Here is a 20,839-nt window from a genome sequence, read left to right as displayed (position 1 = left end):
CTCCAGGGAAGAAGAAATACTTCTTCCTAGTTGAAATGAAAGGCACAACCATTCATAAGCTCAAAATTTAATCATTTCTATTACTTTATAAGAAAATATGGATGTATCCTCATTCATTCTTCTCCCAAGGACAACTGATATCATGTTTTAAAATACAATCACTGTTCCCTGGCAATCAAGAGATTAAATTTTCAGAAAATGAATAATTTAAAAAAAAAAACCTGTGTGTGTGTGTGTATATATATATACGCATAGACATATGCACATGATGTGTTTATAAATAAGTATAAAAAGAAGGAAGACAATACAATTGTGCTACTTGCATGTAGCACCTTTCTCATTTTTTTTTTTTAAAGTTAGCACCTTTATCCTTACAGCTCCGCAGCAGAGGTCTTGAAGACATAAACACCTTTACGCTTGGAGTTGCACAGAGAACTGATTAGTAGCACACCAAGCAATTATTTCAGAGTTTGATAAGGAAACAGAAGAGTAACAGCAACAGAAAAAAAGAAGGAAAAGAAGAAGAAAACCTCAAACCAGTGCAAAGCACAGTTCAATCGATGCACTTAAAATAGAAATAAAGATGTAAAAATGCAAATATACTTACAAACTTCAAGCCACAGGATAGATTTTACTCAAAAGTTGTCAATTTTTTCCTTAACCATGTATTTAACATGTTTAATTTTCTACCCACTAAAATGCTTCAGCTACTGCCACTATTAGCACATTGGCTCATTAAATCCTGACATAGTCACACAGACCCTGTGGGTATCTCAACTCCCCCTGAGCCTGAATGAAGACGCGATACCAGGGTTACGTCATTCCTACCTCTGACATATAAATTGGCAGGGGCAGAATAGCGAGTGCCCGCGCTGTTGGTGGCAACACACTCATATTTTCCTTGGTCAGATTCTTCACTCTGTTCGATCTGAAGGGCTCCTGTATGGATATAAAATATATTGCCAAAGAGATGGTCAGAGAAGGCTTTCTCGGTGCAGCAAGCTAAACCTCTTAACAATATGAAAAGCCCTGCACAGGAAGATCCGCTCAACGTCGATTCAATCTCTTGCTAAGGTGCACAGACAGAAAATGATGCGATGAGAAAAACATATAGAGATTATTTCTTTTTTTAAAAAATTTTTTACATCATCAATGCTAGCATAAAAAAAACAATATCTTTTCCCAAGCAAGAATTCTAGTCATAATTAACACGCTTATTTCCTAGACTAATAAAATGAAGATGGGTGAGACTGCTTCAAGGAAGTATGGCTTTTAAATCAAACAAAAGATTAATTTTTGGTTTTGTTTTGTTTCATTTTGGTAACAAAAGTGGCGCAAAAGAGAGGTACGCTCAAAAAAAACCAGGCCGGGTTTTCAAGAAAGTCTTCTGCTGAAGAAAGCCAAAAATACGCAGCAAGCACAAAAAAGGCTGCATGAAGCAAAAAAATTAAAATTAGTTAATATATATCATGAAAATGTTACTTAAAGAAACAAAACTCCCTTAAGACATGCAGATTTTTAAGAAAAGAAAGACCAGTTTGCCACGACATACAATCATTTATTATGTTTGCTGAAAAACAAAGAGTAGTTGAATTAGAAGGTTTTTTAAAAAACTTAAAAAGCACAGCCTATGCCAGCCCGGAGGGCCAACCAACCACTGCTTGAGGACCTCGAGACGGATCCCCTAAGACACCCATCAAAATCCACCAGTGGGATTAGCAGTGTGGTGTCACAAAACCCCAAGAAAAATACAAAACAAGAATTATAAAAGAAATGCACACTGAGTCAAAGTCTAAAAAACCAGCAATCCACATACCACCAAGAATACTCAGCACCTTTTGTCTCCAGAGCCTGAAGGACAGAAGATCGAAAAATCCAGAAGCGAGTAATCCAAGAAAAAAAGAAGTGGGGGGGAAAAAGCATTGCTGTCAGGTTGTAGGCGAGTGTGATCAGGTGGAAAGGGGAGTCATTCTTTGACTTTTAGGACAGTAAGAGAAAAAAGAATCGAAGAACAAAAGCAAAAACCTTTTGAAAGATAAAGACAAAAAGCAGGTGTTCCAGGCTGTCTTCTGCATGTCTGCCACTGTTCTCCAGACCATCTTGACTTTGGTCCAGAACAAGAACAGCTAAGGAAGAAAAAAAATGATTTTTTTTTTCTCCAGTTGGACAAAAAAAAAAGGAAAAAGAAGAAAAAAAAAAAAAAAAAAAGAAAAAAAAGGAAAAAGGAAGAAGAAGAAAAGGAAAAAAAGAGGGACAGATGGTACGCTGTGACTGGTCTGTGGTCTAAAGACCTGGATATGCTTTCTTTGAAGCATATCACAACTTAAAGAATCATTTTCATAAAGAAAGAAATGAACAAAACAAAGAGAAAAAGAAAAAAGAAAAGAAAAATTCACAAGATGAGAGTCACCAATCATAACCAAACAGTACAAAGGAAAAATATAACATTGATGGACATTATTGGAATGATTTTGAAAACAGGACAAATATGAGAGTGATGAAAGGACAGAAAGAATGAGTAAGATCATTCTGTGAACGTTAGTTCAGCACTCTTACCTCTTATTGGTGTACCACCTGGGTGGATAATATGAATGCAAATAAGATTAGAAAGAAGAAGCATTAGTACGAGAAGAAGGAGGCTAGGGCTGGGGAGAAGAATTAAATTAGATTTACAGAATTAAATAAGGTCTTAAAAGAAACTTGAATTACTATACTGGTAAAACAGGAATATATTAGATAGTATTATTAGATCATAAAAGCAGGTTGCATTATACCACAGAGGGCAAAGACCACAATAGGCAGCATTGGCTTTCTCAGAGAAGCAACTGAGTTCTTAGGTCTGGGGTCATATAGGGTTAGAATTATATCTTATATGCCTCATAGTCTTAAAAAAAAAAGAACTAAACAATATTTTTAAAGACATAGTTGAGGAAAATACTGGCTAATCTATTTAAGTATATATATAGATATGCATATATATATACTGTTATAGGAAACACTAAAGAATAACTAGAAACAAACACTGTTCATTGGATATATCTTATGCTACTTACTATGCTACATTTGTGTGATATAACTTGTGTACTATTTTATTTCTACACAGTGTTCTTACGATAACAGTTCCGTGGATGTGTGTGTGTGTGCGCCACTAAGGAAATCTGGTGTCTACACTGACAGTTAGTAAAATGCATGCCATGCATTTTATTAATAATAATAATAATAATAATAATCTGAATATGGAAATTAGTGGGGGTGAAGTGCGCTTCAGAACTAAGCACTTACCAATAGATTCTGGAGATTTAAATACGGAGAGAAGAAAGACAGCATAAAAATATTATTATATTCCTTATAATTTGGTACAAATTTTTCAGAGTTAAAGCTTTATATACTAAATCATCTATGTTACACGTGAATAATTAATTCTTTATTTACAATAACAGAATGCTAATCTACACAATTCTGCTGACAACAAGCAAAAGAGGCAGTTAACAAGACGCTTTAACATCACAGGACAGGTCAAAAGCTGAGAATTCTGGGAAGACAGGCAGTTAAACAACTTAGAATTCTGTATCAATATTACTACCAATGCCAAAGTAAACAGCTTACTAGTACACACCCCTGTGAAATTACCTAGGGACAGGCTCTAAAACTTAACAAATTTAGAATTGTCTCTACTTTTAATCTAAAGAGAGCAAAGGAATAAACTTGGGATGGGGATGGGAGAGGGAGAAAGGGCAATGGGTAGCGAGAAGGAGAGAGAGGGGGAGAGGGAGAGGGATGGGGGAGGGGGGAGGGAGAGGGAGGGAGGGACAGAGGGGGAGGGAGAGAGAGAGAGAGAGAGAGAGAGAGAGAGAGAGAGAGAGAGAGAGAGAGAGAGAGGGGCAAAAGCTGGAGTCTACACCAAAAGCAGACTTCTGTAGATCCAGTCACTGGAGGGTTCAAAAATCTTTGATGTGGACGCACACTACTGTGGCTAATGTGTAGAAAATTCTCACTCGTAATAATATTAATAAAAATCCCCTCCTTTCATTGGTACTTTGTAAAGGACTTTATAAAAAAATACATCTGGTTACTCATGAGATAACACTTCTGTGTTTTATGTATTAGTGAAAAGAAAGTAGATGTGCCCAAACTTACTAAACTTTGGTAGTTTGATGAGTTCAAATGCAGAAAAGAGAGAGAAAACACACTTTAATAAAACTGAATCATTTTAGCATTTAATATGAACATTTTTGGTTTTTAATGGATATAACCATTGGAACTCCTTGCAAGTTCTGAATGAAGTCCAAAGTTGAAATAAATTTGTTTCAAAAGAAAACAGAGAAATAAGAAAGAAAGAGGAGAAAATGGATCCATCAAATACTGCAGAAGAGCAGTAAATTAAAATATTATCAAAAATGCAGTCACAGCAGTGAGCAATGTGGATTAAACAGAAGCTGCAAAACACAGAGAGAAGAAAGACAGACTCTGAAACGGGCTATGACATCACAAACGTGGACAACACATTAAATAACAGAGAAAGAGAAGAGGGAGAAAAATCAATACCTAAAAATTAAAAATAAATAAAATAAAAATAAAAATAAAGAGAGAGAAAACTAAAAAGAAAAATTAAAATTCTCTAGGAGCTTGGGGAAACAGTAACAAGACCCTACCTGATCGTAACTGCTTAATACGGCCATTGTTGTTGCTTGTGTCGACAGGTAAGAAATCTTTGAACCAAGTGATTTCTGGATCCGGATTCCCACTGGCTGCACAAAGCATGGTGGCAGTGCGTGTACGCTCAACCACCTTCAACTGTGGGCCCATGTCAATGGTAGGGAAGCCCCTGGGAATTTGATCCTCTGCAAGACAAAAGGTGATACAAACATGTTATCAAGTCAGATATCCAAGATTCAAGAGATATTGACCATTAACCTCTCCCATTAACCTCTCATTTGTTGAGAAGCTAACACAAACTAGGTAGCATTGCACTGTTACATTAAGGAACGTTGTTCCTGGCCAGAAGAGTGAACAGTCTAAGGAAGAGGCCAACAGCCTAGCAAAGAGCTCAGACATTTGTGATAAAAACCATGACCAAGGAATGCATCAAGTTCTCTGGGAGCACAGAAGGAGAAGTCACTCTACAGTGTGTGTCTGATGAGGTCAGTGAGCACCAAGAGGAAGCCGTGAAATGAGCCTTTAGGAACAAGGTGAGTTGGCCAGAAAGAAAGGAATGTCAGAAGTACAGGCACTGAGAAGAAAACTTTTCCTTGAGGGAAAACCATTGATCCAAAAGAGCTAGCTGTACGAGGACATGGGGAACAAGCAGGTTAGCTGGACCAAGCTATCTGTATTCGAATCTGTTATGTTTTTCTTTTAACTTTTAGGTAAAACTCTGTGTATTTTTTCACCCAAGCACAGGTTCAACCTGAATGAATTCCTTCGTAGAGAGTTTCAATTTGTCAGAAAAGTACCTGAAAGTCTCCCTTACAATAGAAGAAAAGAACAAAAGCAACTCAAAAACGCAACACAGAAGCATACATACATTCCTTAGGGTAAGAGAATACTTTCTTCCATTCCAAAGGCCTACACCATTTTCAGTCATTAAAAAGTTGAAACTCCTAAATTTTGAAACTTCAACTCATCCAAAGTTCATTTCTCCCTATCCCACATCAAAATTGCCCCAGATCTTAGATCTTGAGAAATTAAAGTCCTCTTAAGTCCCTCAAGCATGACCTACATTACATTTTGATGACTCCACTGCATTGTTGATCAAATCGATGTGTCCTCCACTCTCTCTATACTTACAGGGTAAACTCAAATCTCCTAAATCTGGCTAGCAAAGTCTTTTAAAATCAGGACCCATTTTTCTCAGCCTCTCATGGATGACCTCCCTCATAGGAAACATTTCTTCTGCCCACAATGAAATTCTCACCACTCCCCAGACAAATCATATCCGATGAGTACACTGTCCATGTCTCTAGAAAGCCACACAACCAAAATCACCTTCTTTATAAAGCTTTTCAAAACTCTCTCCAACAGACTTAATCTTTTCCTCCTCATATCAACTGCAGTAGTAAGTATCTAAATCCACTGTCTTGTATTTTTTAATTCTCATCAGTTTATCCTTCTGTAATACAAATTTCTCCATGTCTCACTTGCATCCAAATCCCCTGCCATCAAGCTAGTCTGGGATGACAGATTTTGAGAGAACTCCAGTGATTTCTAAGCCTAAATATGAATATATCACAGTGATTAAAAAGTTTCCTACTACACATAGTAGAAAACTACTTATGGTACAGAGTTCATCAGAGGAATAGTTCAGAACTAGAGAGAGAGATTTGGAATGTGAATAGTAAAAGAATGTCAAAATACTACCAAAGATTAAAGCTCCCAAGAAAGGGAAGGTATCCTGAACATTAAATCCAGGTTTCTGTAAGAGAAAATCAAGGCGCTAATAGGGAAAAGTAGACTCTGGTTCTCCCAAGGGAGATTTATGAAAAGTCCAAAAGAAGTTGCTGAAGCAGTTGGGCTTGACACATGGATTCACCAGAGAATATTTTCCTGTCCCACCAGCTAATTACGGCCAGAGACTAAAAAAATAGTTAACTTCGATGAGCTACATTTTATTTAAGTTGAAAGATGTGGCTCTTTTGAGGAAGCAGTAGTAATACCTTGCATTTATTTGGATGCTTACATGCTGCCAGCCAAGCCTAGGTCTACAGCGGACAAGTGTCAGAAACAGCGGTTAAGAATGGAATTTCAAGATGATTTTTCAAGGCTCCAAGGGAAGGTTAAAAATTACAGATCAGATAAAGAGCATTTTGCAAATTAGGCTATGCTAATTTTAATACTCTATTCCACTTGAATTTCATCAGACTTTTTTTTTTTTTAAATGGCTTTAAAGCTTTAGTCAATGTGTGTACATCTAAAGCTTAGTTTTAATGTTATTTGGGAAAATAAAAAAATGAAGCAAAAAGCTCAATAGCCATTGTACCACACCCATTGTATTATTAAACATCTCACTCACCAGCTATTGGCCCAGAATGCTTCAAAGGATAAAAATAATTTATCTCAAGTGCCCCAAAATCAACTGCACTGCCTTAGACACCTAGAAATGAGTATCTGAAAAAGGTCTTATATTTTGTTGTTGTTAATTTCCATATTGAAAGCAATTAACTTCAGTTAATAAAAAAAATCACCTTGGGACTCCTGAGCTGTGTCTGTCTTTCCCAGGACACTGAGTCACTCCTGTGGCATGCAACTACCAGTTTCATCCACATGCATGAACACTGCTCTGCTAGTCATTACTTTTCTTCTACAAGTTCATCTCTCTGAAGAACCACGCCAATATTCTACACCTATCAGCGGCAAATGTCAAAGACTTGAGATTGTTGAGCCACTTACTAAAGGCTCTTACCCAAGAAATTTAGAATTAATAACCATTTATAAGAAATGAAGACCTCACCTTGGGGAGAGCTGACAAAATTGACTTTTGCCCTATGGAAAGCAGTCTAATACATTTGCATGACCTTTCTTTTCCTTCTTAGCTCATAAGGAACACTCCAGAGCCCCACTTCCATCTACACAAGTGTACAACAAAGATAATCTTTCTTGCATACTAATCAGACAAAGGATGTAAAGAGAGCTTCTTTCTTATTTTTAATTCCTTTCTTATTTTTAATAAGGGTAATTAAATTCTATCCATCCCCCCCCTTTGCACAGAACCTCTTTTAATGCACTTTCTTCATTAAATTTTCATGAGAAACTTCACAATGTAACAGATTCAAATAGCCAGTGCTGTTACACATTGACAGTTGTGGCTTGTTTCCAATTTGACTGTCAGGTATTTGGCAATAAAACTCAGTATTCAACATAAAATGAACTGTAGAAATAATGAAATTTCTAATTGGTATGCTTATCTCAGTGGGCGTAGATTAGAAGACGTTAATTGCTTTTTTTTTTTCACCTCTACATTTATTGATGATTTTTATTTATTTATTTATGGCTGTGTTGGGTCTTTGTTTCTGTGCGAGGGCTTTCTCCAGTTGCGGCGAGCGGGGGCCACTCTTCATCGCGGTGCGCGGGCCTCTCACTATCATGGCCTCTCTTGTTGCGGAGCACAGGCTCCAGACGCGCAGGCTCAGTAGTTGTGGCTCACGGGCCCAGCTGCTCCGCGGCATGTGGGATCTTCCCAGACCAGGGCTCGAACCCGTGTCCCCTGCATTGGCAGGCAGATTCTCAACCACTGCACCACCAGGGAAGCCCCTATTGGTGATTTATATAAAACTGCCTTGGCCATTTGATAACATCAATTTTGATAGCTCATCAAATGTATAGTACCATGAACTTGAGAAAAAAAAAAAATCAATACCCTTCATATGTTAACCACACAAACTTTTACAGGAAAATACAGAATCAAAAATTAACAAATTGTCTTAATGTTAGTAGCTTTAAACTTTTACACAGGTGAAAAGAAAAGCATTTTGTCCTATTCATTAATGTGTTCATTAAGCTTTAAAATGCCTTACTTATTACTGTTCCATATTAATATTCAATCATGCAGGATTAGCTACTAATTCATCAACAATTTAAATCAGACTTGACCTTCACAAAGCCATTTGGTCCGTCATTTTGAGAGGCCATTAAAGGGCAGATTACTACATACTTGTGCGTAGTGAATCGTAGAAGTCATACATATTTTGTTTGGAATGGCAGCTATAATAGACCTGGAAATATAGCATATTCTTTGAACCTGTTTGGGGTCTTAATAAAACATGCTGATATGAAACTTTCAGTTCCATTAAGGAAAGAGAAAAATGAACCTCAGCATTTTTCAGAGTCAACTTCCCATTGCTGTAAAACTTTTGTTAATAACCCCTAACCTCTCCAGGACATAAAGGAATGTACAGGGAAAATAGCCCGACTTTGTTTTGTAGGGAGTTATACTTTAGATATCTGGGAATGATAAATAGCTTTTGCATAATTTGCTCAAACTACTTTCATTGTTCATCCATAAACAATTTTAGTGATGCTTTATTTTTGCTCCAGTTCCACAAAACTCAACCTCTCTTATTTGATAGGAAACAGAAAACTAAATTGCCTACTAAGGCCACAGTCTCCTTCCAAGGTGGCCCTAAGCAGTTCCTCTTGCCTAATCTTGCTAGGATTCAGTGAGTTCAATCAGACAGGTGCTTTGACTCTGGTCCCAAAAGATTTAAAGAAGTTTTCAATAAAGGACCATTTGTCATGATGCCACATTTCCAATTTTTCAGATTTATAGCAAATATGTTTATGAAGAAAAATCATGTCAATTATATCAACAGTATGCTCTTCCAAAAGAATTATTAAAAGATGTGAATCTGGAGAAAGAGAGAAGCTTTTTTAAAATTTTTTTTTCCTTGGAGAACTCATCCCTCTGAATCACCTTCTTGAGGACCAAACAGTTCATAGTGGCTCCTGTTTAAAAGCTTTCAAAGCTCACAGAGGGCAGGGCTATATGTTACTTCCTTTTTAACCATTACCGTATTCAATAAACACTTGCAATTAGACATATTTAGGAAATTTGGGCAACCATTTCTGCATTTATTCATGTGACATCTCTGAATTCCTACTGGGCTTATTTAATGGCATCTTTTTAAGCTTAATTTAATTTAATTCTATTCTATTCTATTCTATCCTATTCATATTTTTGGCTGTATTGCATGGCATGTGGGACCTTACTTCCCTGACCAGGGATCGAACCTGTGCCCCCTGCAGTGGAAGTGTGGATTCCCAACCACAGGACCACCAGGGAAGTGAAGTCCTAACGGCACCTTTTTAAACAGTTAATCATTCTTTAATTGTCCTGTGGCTACAGATTGGGTCTCCCCAATTTAAATATAAGTCTAAGAGGCAAAACTATCCTTTACAGTGTCTTACGTAGTATTAAACTTATAAATTCACAAAAATACTTGTTAATGATGGCTTTCTTCATTTTTATAGTCATAGGTTTTATTTAATTAGCAAACGACTTTCATCATTTGAGATGTGCAATTTATGCTTTCTTTAATTTAGTGCAGTTGCTACACTAGAAACACACAACTCAGTTCCTGCTTTCTTAATTTTACAGGAAGCCTTCCCTCATATACTGGTTGTAAGTTCCTACAAGTCAAAATGGCAACCTCATAACAAAACCTTAAGTGTGAACACAATGAAACTTAAAAGAACACAATGGAATATGTACCTCTACTCTGCTATCCTATCTTTAGAATAATGGGATTGTTGATGTTCAAACTAATGATAACATCCAAGTGAATCACTCAGTTGCATGTTGAGGCAGACATTCTGGGTTTTCTTTCACTGCCAGGAGCAAAAATTTCTCAGTGGCTGGATATCTTGAAGCTTTAGGCATTCATGATGTAATCTTACAGAAGCACAACTAATTTTTTTTTTCTTTTTGAAGGATGAAAGAATTGTATAAGGGAAGTTTTTCTTAACATAAGTCAAATATTAGATGGATAGTATGAAGAATATTTTCTTAAATAAAGTACTATACCCTTTAAATATGTTGAAAGGCATGCTTACCTGTTAGAGATACAGTACTACCTAAGAGTAAAAATCCTTTTGAAAAATGTAAATATGTTGGTCTTAAGATGGTCAATAAGAAAGTATCTTCATATTTATGAAAGTTGCATTACAATAAAAGAAAAAGACCTTTTAAACTACTAGTTTAAAAAAATCTACTGGGGGACTTCCTGGTGGTGAAGTGGTTAAGAATCCACCTGCCAATTTAGGGGACATGGGTTGGATCCTCGGTCGGGGAGGATCCCACATGCCGCAGAGCAACTAAGGCCGTGTGCCACAAGTACTGAGCCTGAGCTCTAGAGCCCGCGAGCCACAACTACTGAAGCCCGTGTGCCCTAGAGCCCGGGCACAGCAACGAAGAGTAGCCCCGCCCTCCGCAACTAGAGAAAGCCCACGTGCAGCAATAAAGACCCAACACAGCCAAAAATAAAAAAAATAAAAAATAATAAAAAGATCTGGACAGGGTGAGATGGGGGGTGGGGGGCGGGAGGGAGGTCCAAGAGGGAGGGGATATGGGTATACATGTGGCTGATTTGCTTCGCTGTACAGCAGAAGCTAACACGACATTGTAAAGCAATTATACTCCAAAAAAAAAAAAAAATCTACTGGACTGTCAATAGATCATCACTCATTCTATAGATATTTACTGAAAGCCTTCTTTGTGCCAAGACTGGGCCAGGCCCCGGGTATGAAGTAATCTAGCGAATCTCTATATTGTTGTGATTTAATTGTATCTGTAGGATAATTAGATTCTTTGGGAGTAAAAATAGTACCCAGCTCATAGATGGAGGATTGAATGGGATAATGCATTAAATGTGCCTGGTGCTGCCTGGCACTAGTGCCTGGCATCTAGTAAAATATTAGCATATATGTACTTACTCTATCCCAAGCTCCCACAAAAGATTTAAATAGAACAGAGGCAAGTGACTCTAAAGCTTGATATAACAAGAGCTGCAGCAATAAACTGTAAATGGGAAAAATATTCTACGGGAATCATAAAGAAACAGGGATTATATAGAAATGCAAGTGAATTTAGAGGGTAGTATATGTGCCAAGTAACCTCTTAAAAGTTAGTAAAAGCCCTCATTTCTCACTCTGAACAAGATTTTAGGCTTTTTGATTAATCAACAACACAAACAGCACAAATAAAACAAATCATATTGTCATCTGATTTGTTCCCCAAAACAAACTTAAAAAATAACACTAAATATTTGGGACAGCAAAGCTTTGTTGTGAATGACTGAAAACACTGAAACTATCTGAGACTTATTAGGGTCGCTTGAGGTAGGCAAGGGTGGTATAATAATTACCATTTTCTGTAGACACAAAACAAAGACTCAGCAAAACTGTTACTTGGTCTCAGTCATACATACAGCAGAAAATTCTTTTAAATCTTTTAACTCTAGATTTGGTGTATTTTTACTTCATCATGTTTCCTCTATGCCAATTGCTGTTCTTTGAATAAGTATTCATCATGAACAGTGATAGAACTCTTAATCAGAGTCAACTCATAATGGAAGACACAACAAAAATAATTCTAAATACTTGGTCATCTTTTACTTTTTAAGCAGAAAGGACTAAAGTTTCATGGGATGTAATAATAATTTTAAAACACTTTTACATAACGAAAAGATTCATCCTTTAATATGTATCAATTGACTTCTCATTTTTTAGCACAGGTTCCAGGTAGGACAGAATTCTGCCATGTATGTTAGCCAATAAAATGTGGATGAGAAATGGAATTATGAAAAGGATGATAAATGTCAAATAATTTCCCTAAGGGGCTCAAGTTCAGCCTGTGCCTATGTCTTTAACCCTTCTGTAATTTCTATTTCATTATCTAGGAAGGGCTATAAATGGCAGGACTTCTGCTTTGAGCAGACACCCAAAGACGGTACACAGACCAGAGAAGTAGACAGAAGCAGATTCAGCATATCAACCCTATAACCTGACACCACACAGGGGTCTCCTCTGTAATATGGGACCAATAATGACTACCCCAAATGGCTTCGTCTGGGAAAGGAGACAGATCCATGTCTCAGAGGCTGGAAGGCTGAGGGGTTAGTAGTTGGAGTATTTGCTACTTTGTTGAACAGCAAATGAGTTGTCAAGTCATTATCTTTCAGAATAAACCACGCTATCAGGCTACAAACAAGAACCGTTTCTTTCCAGAATTCAATCCCTGAAGAGGGGAAAAAACATTTATTATTCTTTTCTTAAAGAACACAGTGTAGGGCTTCCCTGGTGGCGCAGTGGTTGAGAATCTGCCTGCCAGTGCAGGGGACAGGGGTTCGAGCCCTGGTCTGGGAAGATCCCACATGCCGCGGTGCGACTGGGCCCGTGAGCCACAACTGCTGAGCCTGCGCGACTGGAGCCTGTGCTCCGCAACGAGGCCACGATAGTGAGAGGCCCGCGCACCGCGATGAAGAGTGGCCCCCGCTTGCCGCAACTAGAGAAAGCCCTCGCACAGAAACGAAGACCCAACACAGCCAAAAATATATAAATAAATAAATAAGTAAAAAAAAAAAAAAAAAAAAAAAAAAAAAAGAACACAGTGTAAATAAAGCTTTTATTTTCACCATTCTAGATGGCAGCAGGGTATAATTTGTACTGTTCTGACATCATGACCGTATTATTCAAAATCAATCTTCCTGCAGGTGAATTGAATAAGGGGCTGAAAACAGAAAAGTAAAAGGGAAAGAAAGAAAAGTTAAATCAACGTTTTCTAGCAAAGTTAGGTTCCTGGGCCATTATCAAAATGATATGCATATGAATGAAACTGAAAAAAAAATATATAAAGTGGTTTCTAATTATAAGTCAGAGGTTACTCTAAGTCAGAAAGAAAATATCAAAAGCAGGAGGAAACTGCCAGTTAATAAATGATATTCCAAATGAAATAATAAATATAAGGTCTGGTCCCCCAAAATAATTATGAACAAGATACGAAGAATTTTTAGTCCAAGATCCTCTTTGCGAGTTATTATGTACAGATGGCTATGCTTGTCTTAATATGGCCATAAATCAATCAGAGAAGCTTTTATTTCAGACTGGATTAAGGTATCTCTTAAGGGCAGTTACTGGGTATAAGGGTCTGAAGATTTATCATAAAATTATGCCAAACAAGAATAGGAAATTAGACATTGATAAGCTGATAGGAGTCTCATTAGCAGCTACTAAATATTCAGCATACTAACCAGCAACCCACAGAGTATTCCAGAGCAAAAGCTCCATTTTCTGAAATAGTCTTCACATATGGAGGAGGTTGTAAGGCATTCTTGGCAGAGAGTAAAGCAAATTTATTTAGAAGCAATGTATGCAATTATCCTATAAATCGCAAAGTAATGTCTACTGTCTGTGTAGCAGAACACAAACTCATTGAGATTAAATTATCATTTGTATGAATGTGGTAGCTGCAATTTCACATGGCATTATGTTAACCCTCATTGTTGTTAGTGTTTGGCCTTAGCAAATGATCATACTCTTTGTGATCTAAAATTCATTGAGGGGTGGGGGAGGGGAGGAGGTCTATTAATATTTGGATATCTAAGTAAATATTTAGAAATCAGGGTTATGCATTTATCCTTGGGAATAAATAACTCACTAAAAATCCAATAACATCTATTTTCACAAAGCTCACTGCTTTCTATTAATTTATTTTTACTAACAAGCTGGTGTCATGATACTTATCCCATACATTGTCCAAATTTTTCCCTATTTTGTATATTAACCACTTTACATAAATTAATATTTAAATCATACCATGAAGTTTTTTAAGAAAAAAAAAAGGAAAAATGCATAATAGAGCTAAGGGTCAAGAATTTAATTCCCGTTCTTCTTTGTTTGTTTGTTTTTAGAAAGAGACAAAGAATAGTAAACATGGAAAGAGAACTGGATTTGGCTCCTGCCTCCACTATTTGCTGGCTTTGTAACAGGTAGGAATTCTAGTGAGCTCAAAACAAATAAAGCCAAGGAAAACATTCATCCTGGCTGCTTCCCTGTATTGTGGTGAATGTAGATAAAAATAAATAAAATGTTGATGCAATCAAATTTTTCATAAATAAGAAAACTAGAATGAACCATGTGGTTTTGGATTGGACTTGGAGGTACTGGTATGAACTCGTGGTTTTAAAAGTATACATATTGATATAGAAATAAATGTAATTGTAAATGAGTGTGCATATACACACGTACATACACTCCTTATATAAGCTTACTAAACACATCTTCCCTACTGTGTGACTCGAGAGAAGCTAGAAGCAGCCATACCCAATAGAAATGGCCATACCTAGTATCTAGGTCTTGGTTTCTAAACATGACTCTCTAGTGAGAAGAAACAGAGCTCCTTGGAGGAACGACTAATTCCACCCAGCACTGGGACAAGGAAAGTACAAGATGTACCTGGAATATGTGTAGTACAGGGAAGTACTCAAAGAATGACAGGGGCATGTTCAAAGGACAAAGAAGCTTGAAGGGGTTCTCATTAGCCAAATGTGGGACCATCTGAACAATAACAACAAAAAATAATGAAGAAAAAACAATATCACCACATTATAAAACATTAAATAAGATAAAAAGACATGAGTCTATACTGATATAAAAGAATAAATGAATAAATTGAAAAGTTTCAGCAAGAATGGCATATTGGCGTAGTCTGTAAGTAACTCCTGCCATGAATTTATTAAATATAAAGGAAAAGAGTAACTCTATGACAGAGAAGCCTCACAGAAACAGCCTTGATCAAGACACCAACATTAACAATATCAGTGATGGGATAAATCAAATTCATGTGCTGAAAATAACATAGCATCACTTCTATGATATTTGCTATAGACTAAATGTTTGTGCTTCTCCAAAATCCATATGTTTAATCCTAGCACCCAATGTGATGGTATTTAGAGGTGGGGCCTTTGGGAGGTGATTAGGTCATGAGGGCACAGCCTGTATGAATGGGATTAACGCCCCTCTAAAAGAGGCCCCAGAGACATCTCTGCCCCCTCCATGTGAGGACACAGCGTAAAGAAGATGGTCTATGAGCTAGGAAGTGGGCCCTCATCAGACACAGAACTATGAGAAATAAATATCTGTTGTTCATAAGTCACCCAGTCTATGGTATTTTGTTATAGTAGTCTGAACGAACTAAGATAATATTACTGCCAAAGATTCATAATCTAAATATGATCATGAGTAAACATCAGCAAAACCCCAAATAAGAACATTTTATGAAATAACAGCCTTGTTATCTTCGAAACTATCAAGAATGCCAAAGGAAGACTGAGGAACTCTTGCAGATTGACAAAGGCAAAGCGTAATTTTGAACTAAAGCCTTTGAAGACATTTAGAGAAATGTGAATAGGGACAGTTGATGAAACCTAAATGGGACAATGCTGAAATGTAGTATGAGGTGAATGGGGTCTGAGAATTACACGGTTATGATGCATCAATGTTTACTTCCTGATGTGGATGGTTGAAGCTACAGAACGTCCTTGTCTGGAGGAAATACAGGTACCTAAGGGTGGCAGGTATCGTGTCGGCAATTTACAAATAATTCAGGAAAAATAAGTTCTTTGTGTTTTTAGTTTCCATTTTTTTATACAATTGAGACGGTTTCAAATTTTAAAATCATGTAAGTAAATTATTATAATTACTTTACATTACTTAAATGAGATTTTATAAGTCTTTAGATTATCTTATTAATATCTTAGTTGTGCAAGATTTATTCCCAAAGCTTCTGCATAGCTGCATGTCACAGGCATTTTTGTCCCAACTCTGAAAAATATTCCCAAATACGTACTTCATTAGAGGCCCCCTTGAATACAGATTAACTAAATGACATTTCAACTGTTATCAAATTTCTAACAATAATAATAGCAAAAAACTTTTAGATCTGAAAATATGTAAATTCCTATAAAACTAAGACTTAGAAATATTTAATTATCAACCAAATGAACAACATTTGGTAATAATTCAAGAGTAAGGCTCAAGCTCATGAAAAAAAAATGTAGAGAAATCAATACTCTAAAGGAAAAATTTCACAGTTATGATTTTTGTTTAGAGAAGTGAAAATGTGAAGTGGATAGACGCTTTATTAATTTTCTTCCCAAGTGTCTGAGAAAGTTTAAGATAGAAGGTGAGCTTTTTGGTAAGTTTCCTTCCAACTAAAATATTGTCAACTTGACTTAAACCCCAGAATTGCTTCAGAAATACAAGAGTTGTTTCTTAAGCCAGGCTTTTGAAATTTTTCAGAAATCTACCTTCCCCCTTCGCTCCACCTCTTCACAGTTCTCCCCCTGGACCTACAACACAGTGAAGACAAATGTTTGTCATCCTGTTGTCTTTAATGATTTATGGGAATGGGGGCAAGAGAAGCAAGCACAAAAATAACATGATTCAGATATGTCTAAATACATTTTCTGAAGAGAACATTTCATCATTTAACTCCATTCGGTAGCATTTCTCATAGTTTTGAAGGCAAACTATGGCTGGTATTTATCTGAAGGGAGAAGACAGATTCTGCAAACAGAGGTATTGGCAGTTTTATTGGGGGGGGGGGGGGTATTGCGGAAAAAAAAAATATATGGTGTTTCACTGTAAAGAATGAAAACTACAAGAGCACACGAATAAACCTTTAAAACAGAACTTGTGTTTCAAGAATGTATTATATATCTATGGAGGAAATCTCCCCCTAAATAGAAATAATTTTCTATTTCTATGTCAAAAGTGAGCCTGAATTTAACAGCAAAGAATTACCGAAAAGAACTACTTATATTTGTCAGTCTTAAGTCTTTGGACTCACAAGTTGTCAATATACGAAAACTGCCCAAAGAAATATAACTATGTTTTCCTTTTTTTTTCAATTTTTGAGCTTTTCTCTCTCTTGATATAAACTTACCAAATAAAGTAATACTATACCTAAATGCAAACATAGGATACACAATTATTCAATAATTTTGAAATATCACAAATAATACACTGCTACTCAGTGGAAGCTCAGACATCTGGAAACTAACCAAAGAGAAGAAAAACGATCCAAAATGGCCAAAATCACCACCAAAAAGTACATGAATGAAATCTCATAGTCTTTGCTCCTAGAAGAGATATCAGGCTTCCATATATAAAATTCAAAAGGCTTGACTTTCTTCAATAGAGGTTAAACTCAGCAAATTAGAAAAAGGGTTGCAGGCAAAGCTGATGAGCTACATGCATCTGAGGCACCTATGTAACAGCACATGTCCCTGGAGGTTGGACTCTTTTCTTCACCAGTACAGGTGCCCCGGGGTGGAGCACAGCACCGACCACAAAGTAACCGTATCTGCCAAATGAGTAGTGACCCATCTTTACCTTCAGGAACTGATGGAAAGGGCTGGTATATTAAGCCATTTGCTTCCCTACGTGCTTTGTCTCAGGGTGAAGGCAAGAAAGGACTGTGTCTGCCTACACACGTGAGCTCAGCACCCTCACTATCAATGTGGCAGGTGCTCCCTGGGCATCAGTCTAGAATGGGATGGAGATACCCATAGATTTGCCTCAGTTTTCCCCACCAACAACTCAATCCCTGCAAACTGAAGACAGCTGAGCATGCCAGGGGAGTTTCTCTCTAGCCACAGAAGAAACTCACTAAATATCAGAGTATGACAGTGAATGCCTTTGAATAAAAGGTAAAGTAATTTGAGTTTTACTCCTATGAAGACATGCCATTAAGACCCGCTTTAAAAATAACTCATAGTTGTTGCACTTCAATATGCTACACGCCAATTAAATCGACACAAGTTTCCAATGACAAGATACTCACTAGTGATACAATAAACCTTTTTCTTACATACTGAAAACAACCCAGAGTTGTTCATTTTCATTTAGTTGCAAGAGACTGACATATTGTTATAAATTTAGGAAACATACAATCTCTAATTCCTTAACAAAGTGACAGCAACTTGACAAGTGAAAAAGTTATCTCAGCCTTGAATTCACTGGCATAGAAAGCCAACCTATCCTGCAGTTCTTCCCACAGCACAAGTGGATGGTTTTATGTTTACTGCAAGATGAATGCTCTTTCAATTGCTCAGTGATAATGGCTATAAGGCTGCCGAGCAAATAATGTGTGTGCATTTGCTAAAGGAAGTGAGAACTGTATTTCAGCCACTGAGCCCTAAAATAACCAGTGTAATTTAGGTGCGTATTGTTATAAAGATAAAATAATACACAATGCAGCTTTGTAAAATGTGCATGATACGTTTCATGGGCAAATTATAATCAAATTGGCAAATTTTATAGTTTTCCAGGAATTAACTCAGAAGCATATAAAATATAATCAAGAGTGTTTGCCCAGTGAAAGACATTTTCCATTTTGGTTTTGCTAATGGCTATCATAGCCTTAGCCTCTGGTGCTGGTGGGTTTGAAAGTTCATAGATTTCCATTTACTGAGAACCAATTGGGCACAGCAAAGGAACTTTGATGTTGAAATCCTGATAGATCTGCCCCTTTGCCAATAGCGGTTAAGTCACACAATAAAGCCAATCTTTGGTGACTCTCATGTAAGCCTAAGCTACTTTCCTGAAACATGGTGAGTGAGGTTCTAGAAAAAAACTTTCTGGGATATCAATTTTCTTGATGGGTTTTAATATGATAGAGATTTAAGAACATTCTAGCACACACAATCATAGTTTTTAAATGTTTCCCTCTTCTGTTGTAAGGAAAAAAAATGCAGCAGAAGATTTAAGACTAGGTTGGCCCATCCTCACCTCTCTTTCACTCTCAGACATACATTCTTTCTTCATATTTTGAATTCATTTCCTGGCAGGGAAGATAATATTTGTTTTTTTTTCTTTTTTCTTTTTTGTAATTTGGCTGTGCTGTGCAGCTTGCGGGATCTTAGTTCCCCAACCAGGGACAGAACTCGGGCCCCAGCAGTGAAAGCACCAAATCCTAACCACTGGACCACCAGGGAATTTCCGATAATATTTGTCTTAATACGTATATTCCACCCCTGTCAAAGAGCCTACTGTTTGTTCAAACATACGGTGACATGTTTCTGATCATTTAACTTTTAGTTTTTCTATTTAACCCACGGCAGAGTTCATCAGAAGTATCTGGACTCCAGGAACCTTACAATGTTAATGAGAAAAATGTTTTTTTTTTTTTCTGGGTTGTTCTTCAAAAGGCAGACATTAAATGGAAAATTTCTCACTAAAATAATTTATAAATTGTAGAACATGAGATAATTCTGAGGAGAACTATGCCATGCTGATAAAATATATGATACTAGCCCCTATGACAGAGTCAATTACAACAAATCTTAGAGTGATTTTCAGAAGAAAACAGCTAAGCAGATCAACTAAAGTCAAAGTCATGCCTTTTGGTAGATATTCTGAAGGTCTGACTGTTTTCAGTAACTGGGTCTATAGACATTACCTCATTCAGTTACCAAAGTTTGCATGTTTCAACTGACTGATCATAGATAATTGTTCAAATGGTGTTTTGCAGAGGTCTTTTGTTTTAAATTTAACAAAATTTAAGAGTGGGATGCACACTGGCTATAATTTCTTACTTGTTTTTCAGGTTCAAGTTATTATATCTGTATTTTATGGCACAGATTGGTAGTTCCCTTAATTTCCCATGAATCCTATTTTAGAAGAGATCTAACCTACTTCATACAAGTTGAAATTATGGATGCTCACTTTGTCCCCTTTAACAGAGAGGGTGGCTGGCCTATTACCACCCTCCTGGATTTTCTTAAGAAGATGATGTGCAAACTTGGCCTTAACAGAGATGAATGTTAAAGTCTGAAACTTCACAACCAACCACAGAGTCCTCCTTTAATTTATACTTGTCAGGGACGTGAACCTCAAACTGATGGACAAAACCTATTACAGCTTGGCCAGAGAGGCAATAATTGTGGATAATTAACCAAAATAATCCAATCTCACCTACTTCTCCACATCACATAAAAATGATCCTCTGATTATCCAGAAGATCAGAGTCCAGGATACCAGGACAATTTTTTATTGTTTGCTGGAGAACAAGTCTTCCTGAGTTACCTTTGGGTATAATTCCCCAGGTTACACTGAGGGACGTTTAATAAACAACTTTCCTGTGATCTTGCAGAGAATTAAACATGCATATGATACAGAGAATATTCTTTACAACATGACAATGTCCTCATTCTGAAGAACTACGTAAGAAATCTTTTTCCCCTGGTTTCAGTTTCAGGAATAGTTATGAGTTTGTTTTATTTTTCTGAAGAACAGATTTGTTTTTATTTTATGGACACTGTATATCTGTGTCACAGGCCTCTCTTTC

The 20,839-nt window shown here is 36.8% G+C and overlaps 1 protein-coding gene across 36 annotated transcripts in view; it reads right to left on the bottom strand.

Annotated features, from left to right (window-relative positions):
• Positions 1–20,839, bottom strand: part of PTPRD (protein tyrosine phosphatase receptor type D) — a 2,174,486-nt gene that overhangs the window by 195,304 nt on the left and 1,958,343 nt on the right. For 17 of the 36 annotated variants that reach the window (XM_036854271.1, XM_036854269.1, XM_036854273.1 and 14 more), the window contains 4 exons: positions 4,653–4,841; positions 3,283–3,291; positions 2,557–2,574; positions 829–939 (listed from right to left, as the gene is read on the bottom strand). In XM_036854271.1, coding sequence (XP_036710166.1) covers positions 829–939; positions 2,557–2,574; positions 3,283–3,291; positions 4,653–4,841 — 327 coding nt within the window. The remainder of the gene's footprint in view (positions 1–828; positions 940–2,556; positions 2,575–3,282; positions 3,292–4,652; positions 4,842–20,839) is intronic. The other 19 variants (XM_036854282.1, XM_036854306.1, XM_036854285.1 and 16 more) reach the window with 3 other exon arrangements.

The sequence above is a fragment of the Balaenoptera musculus genome, chromosome 6, assembly GCF_009873245.2.
Source record: "Balaenoptera musculus isolate JJ_BM4_2016_0621 chromosome 6, mBalMus1.pri.v3, whole genome shotgun sequence".
Taxonomy (NCBI): domain Eukaryota; kingdom Metazoa; phylum Chordata; class Mammalia; order Artiodactyla; family Balaenopteridae; genus Balaenoptera; species Balaenoptera musculus.
Note: the sequence above shows the minus strand (reverse complement) of the source record. Positions and strands in the feature narration are given on the sequence as shown.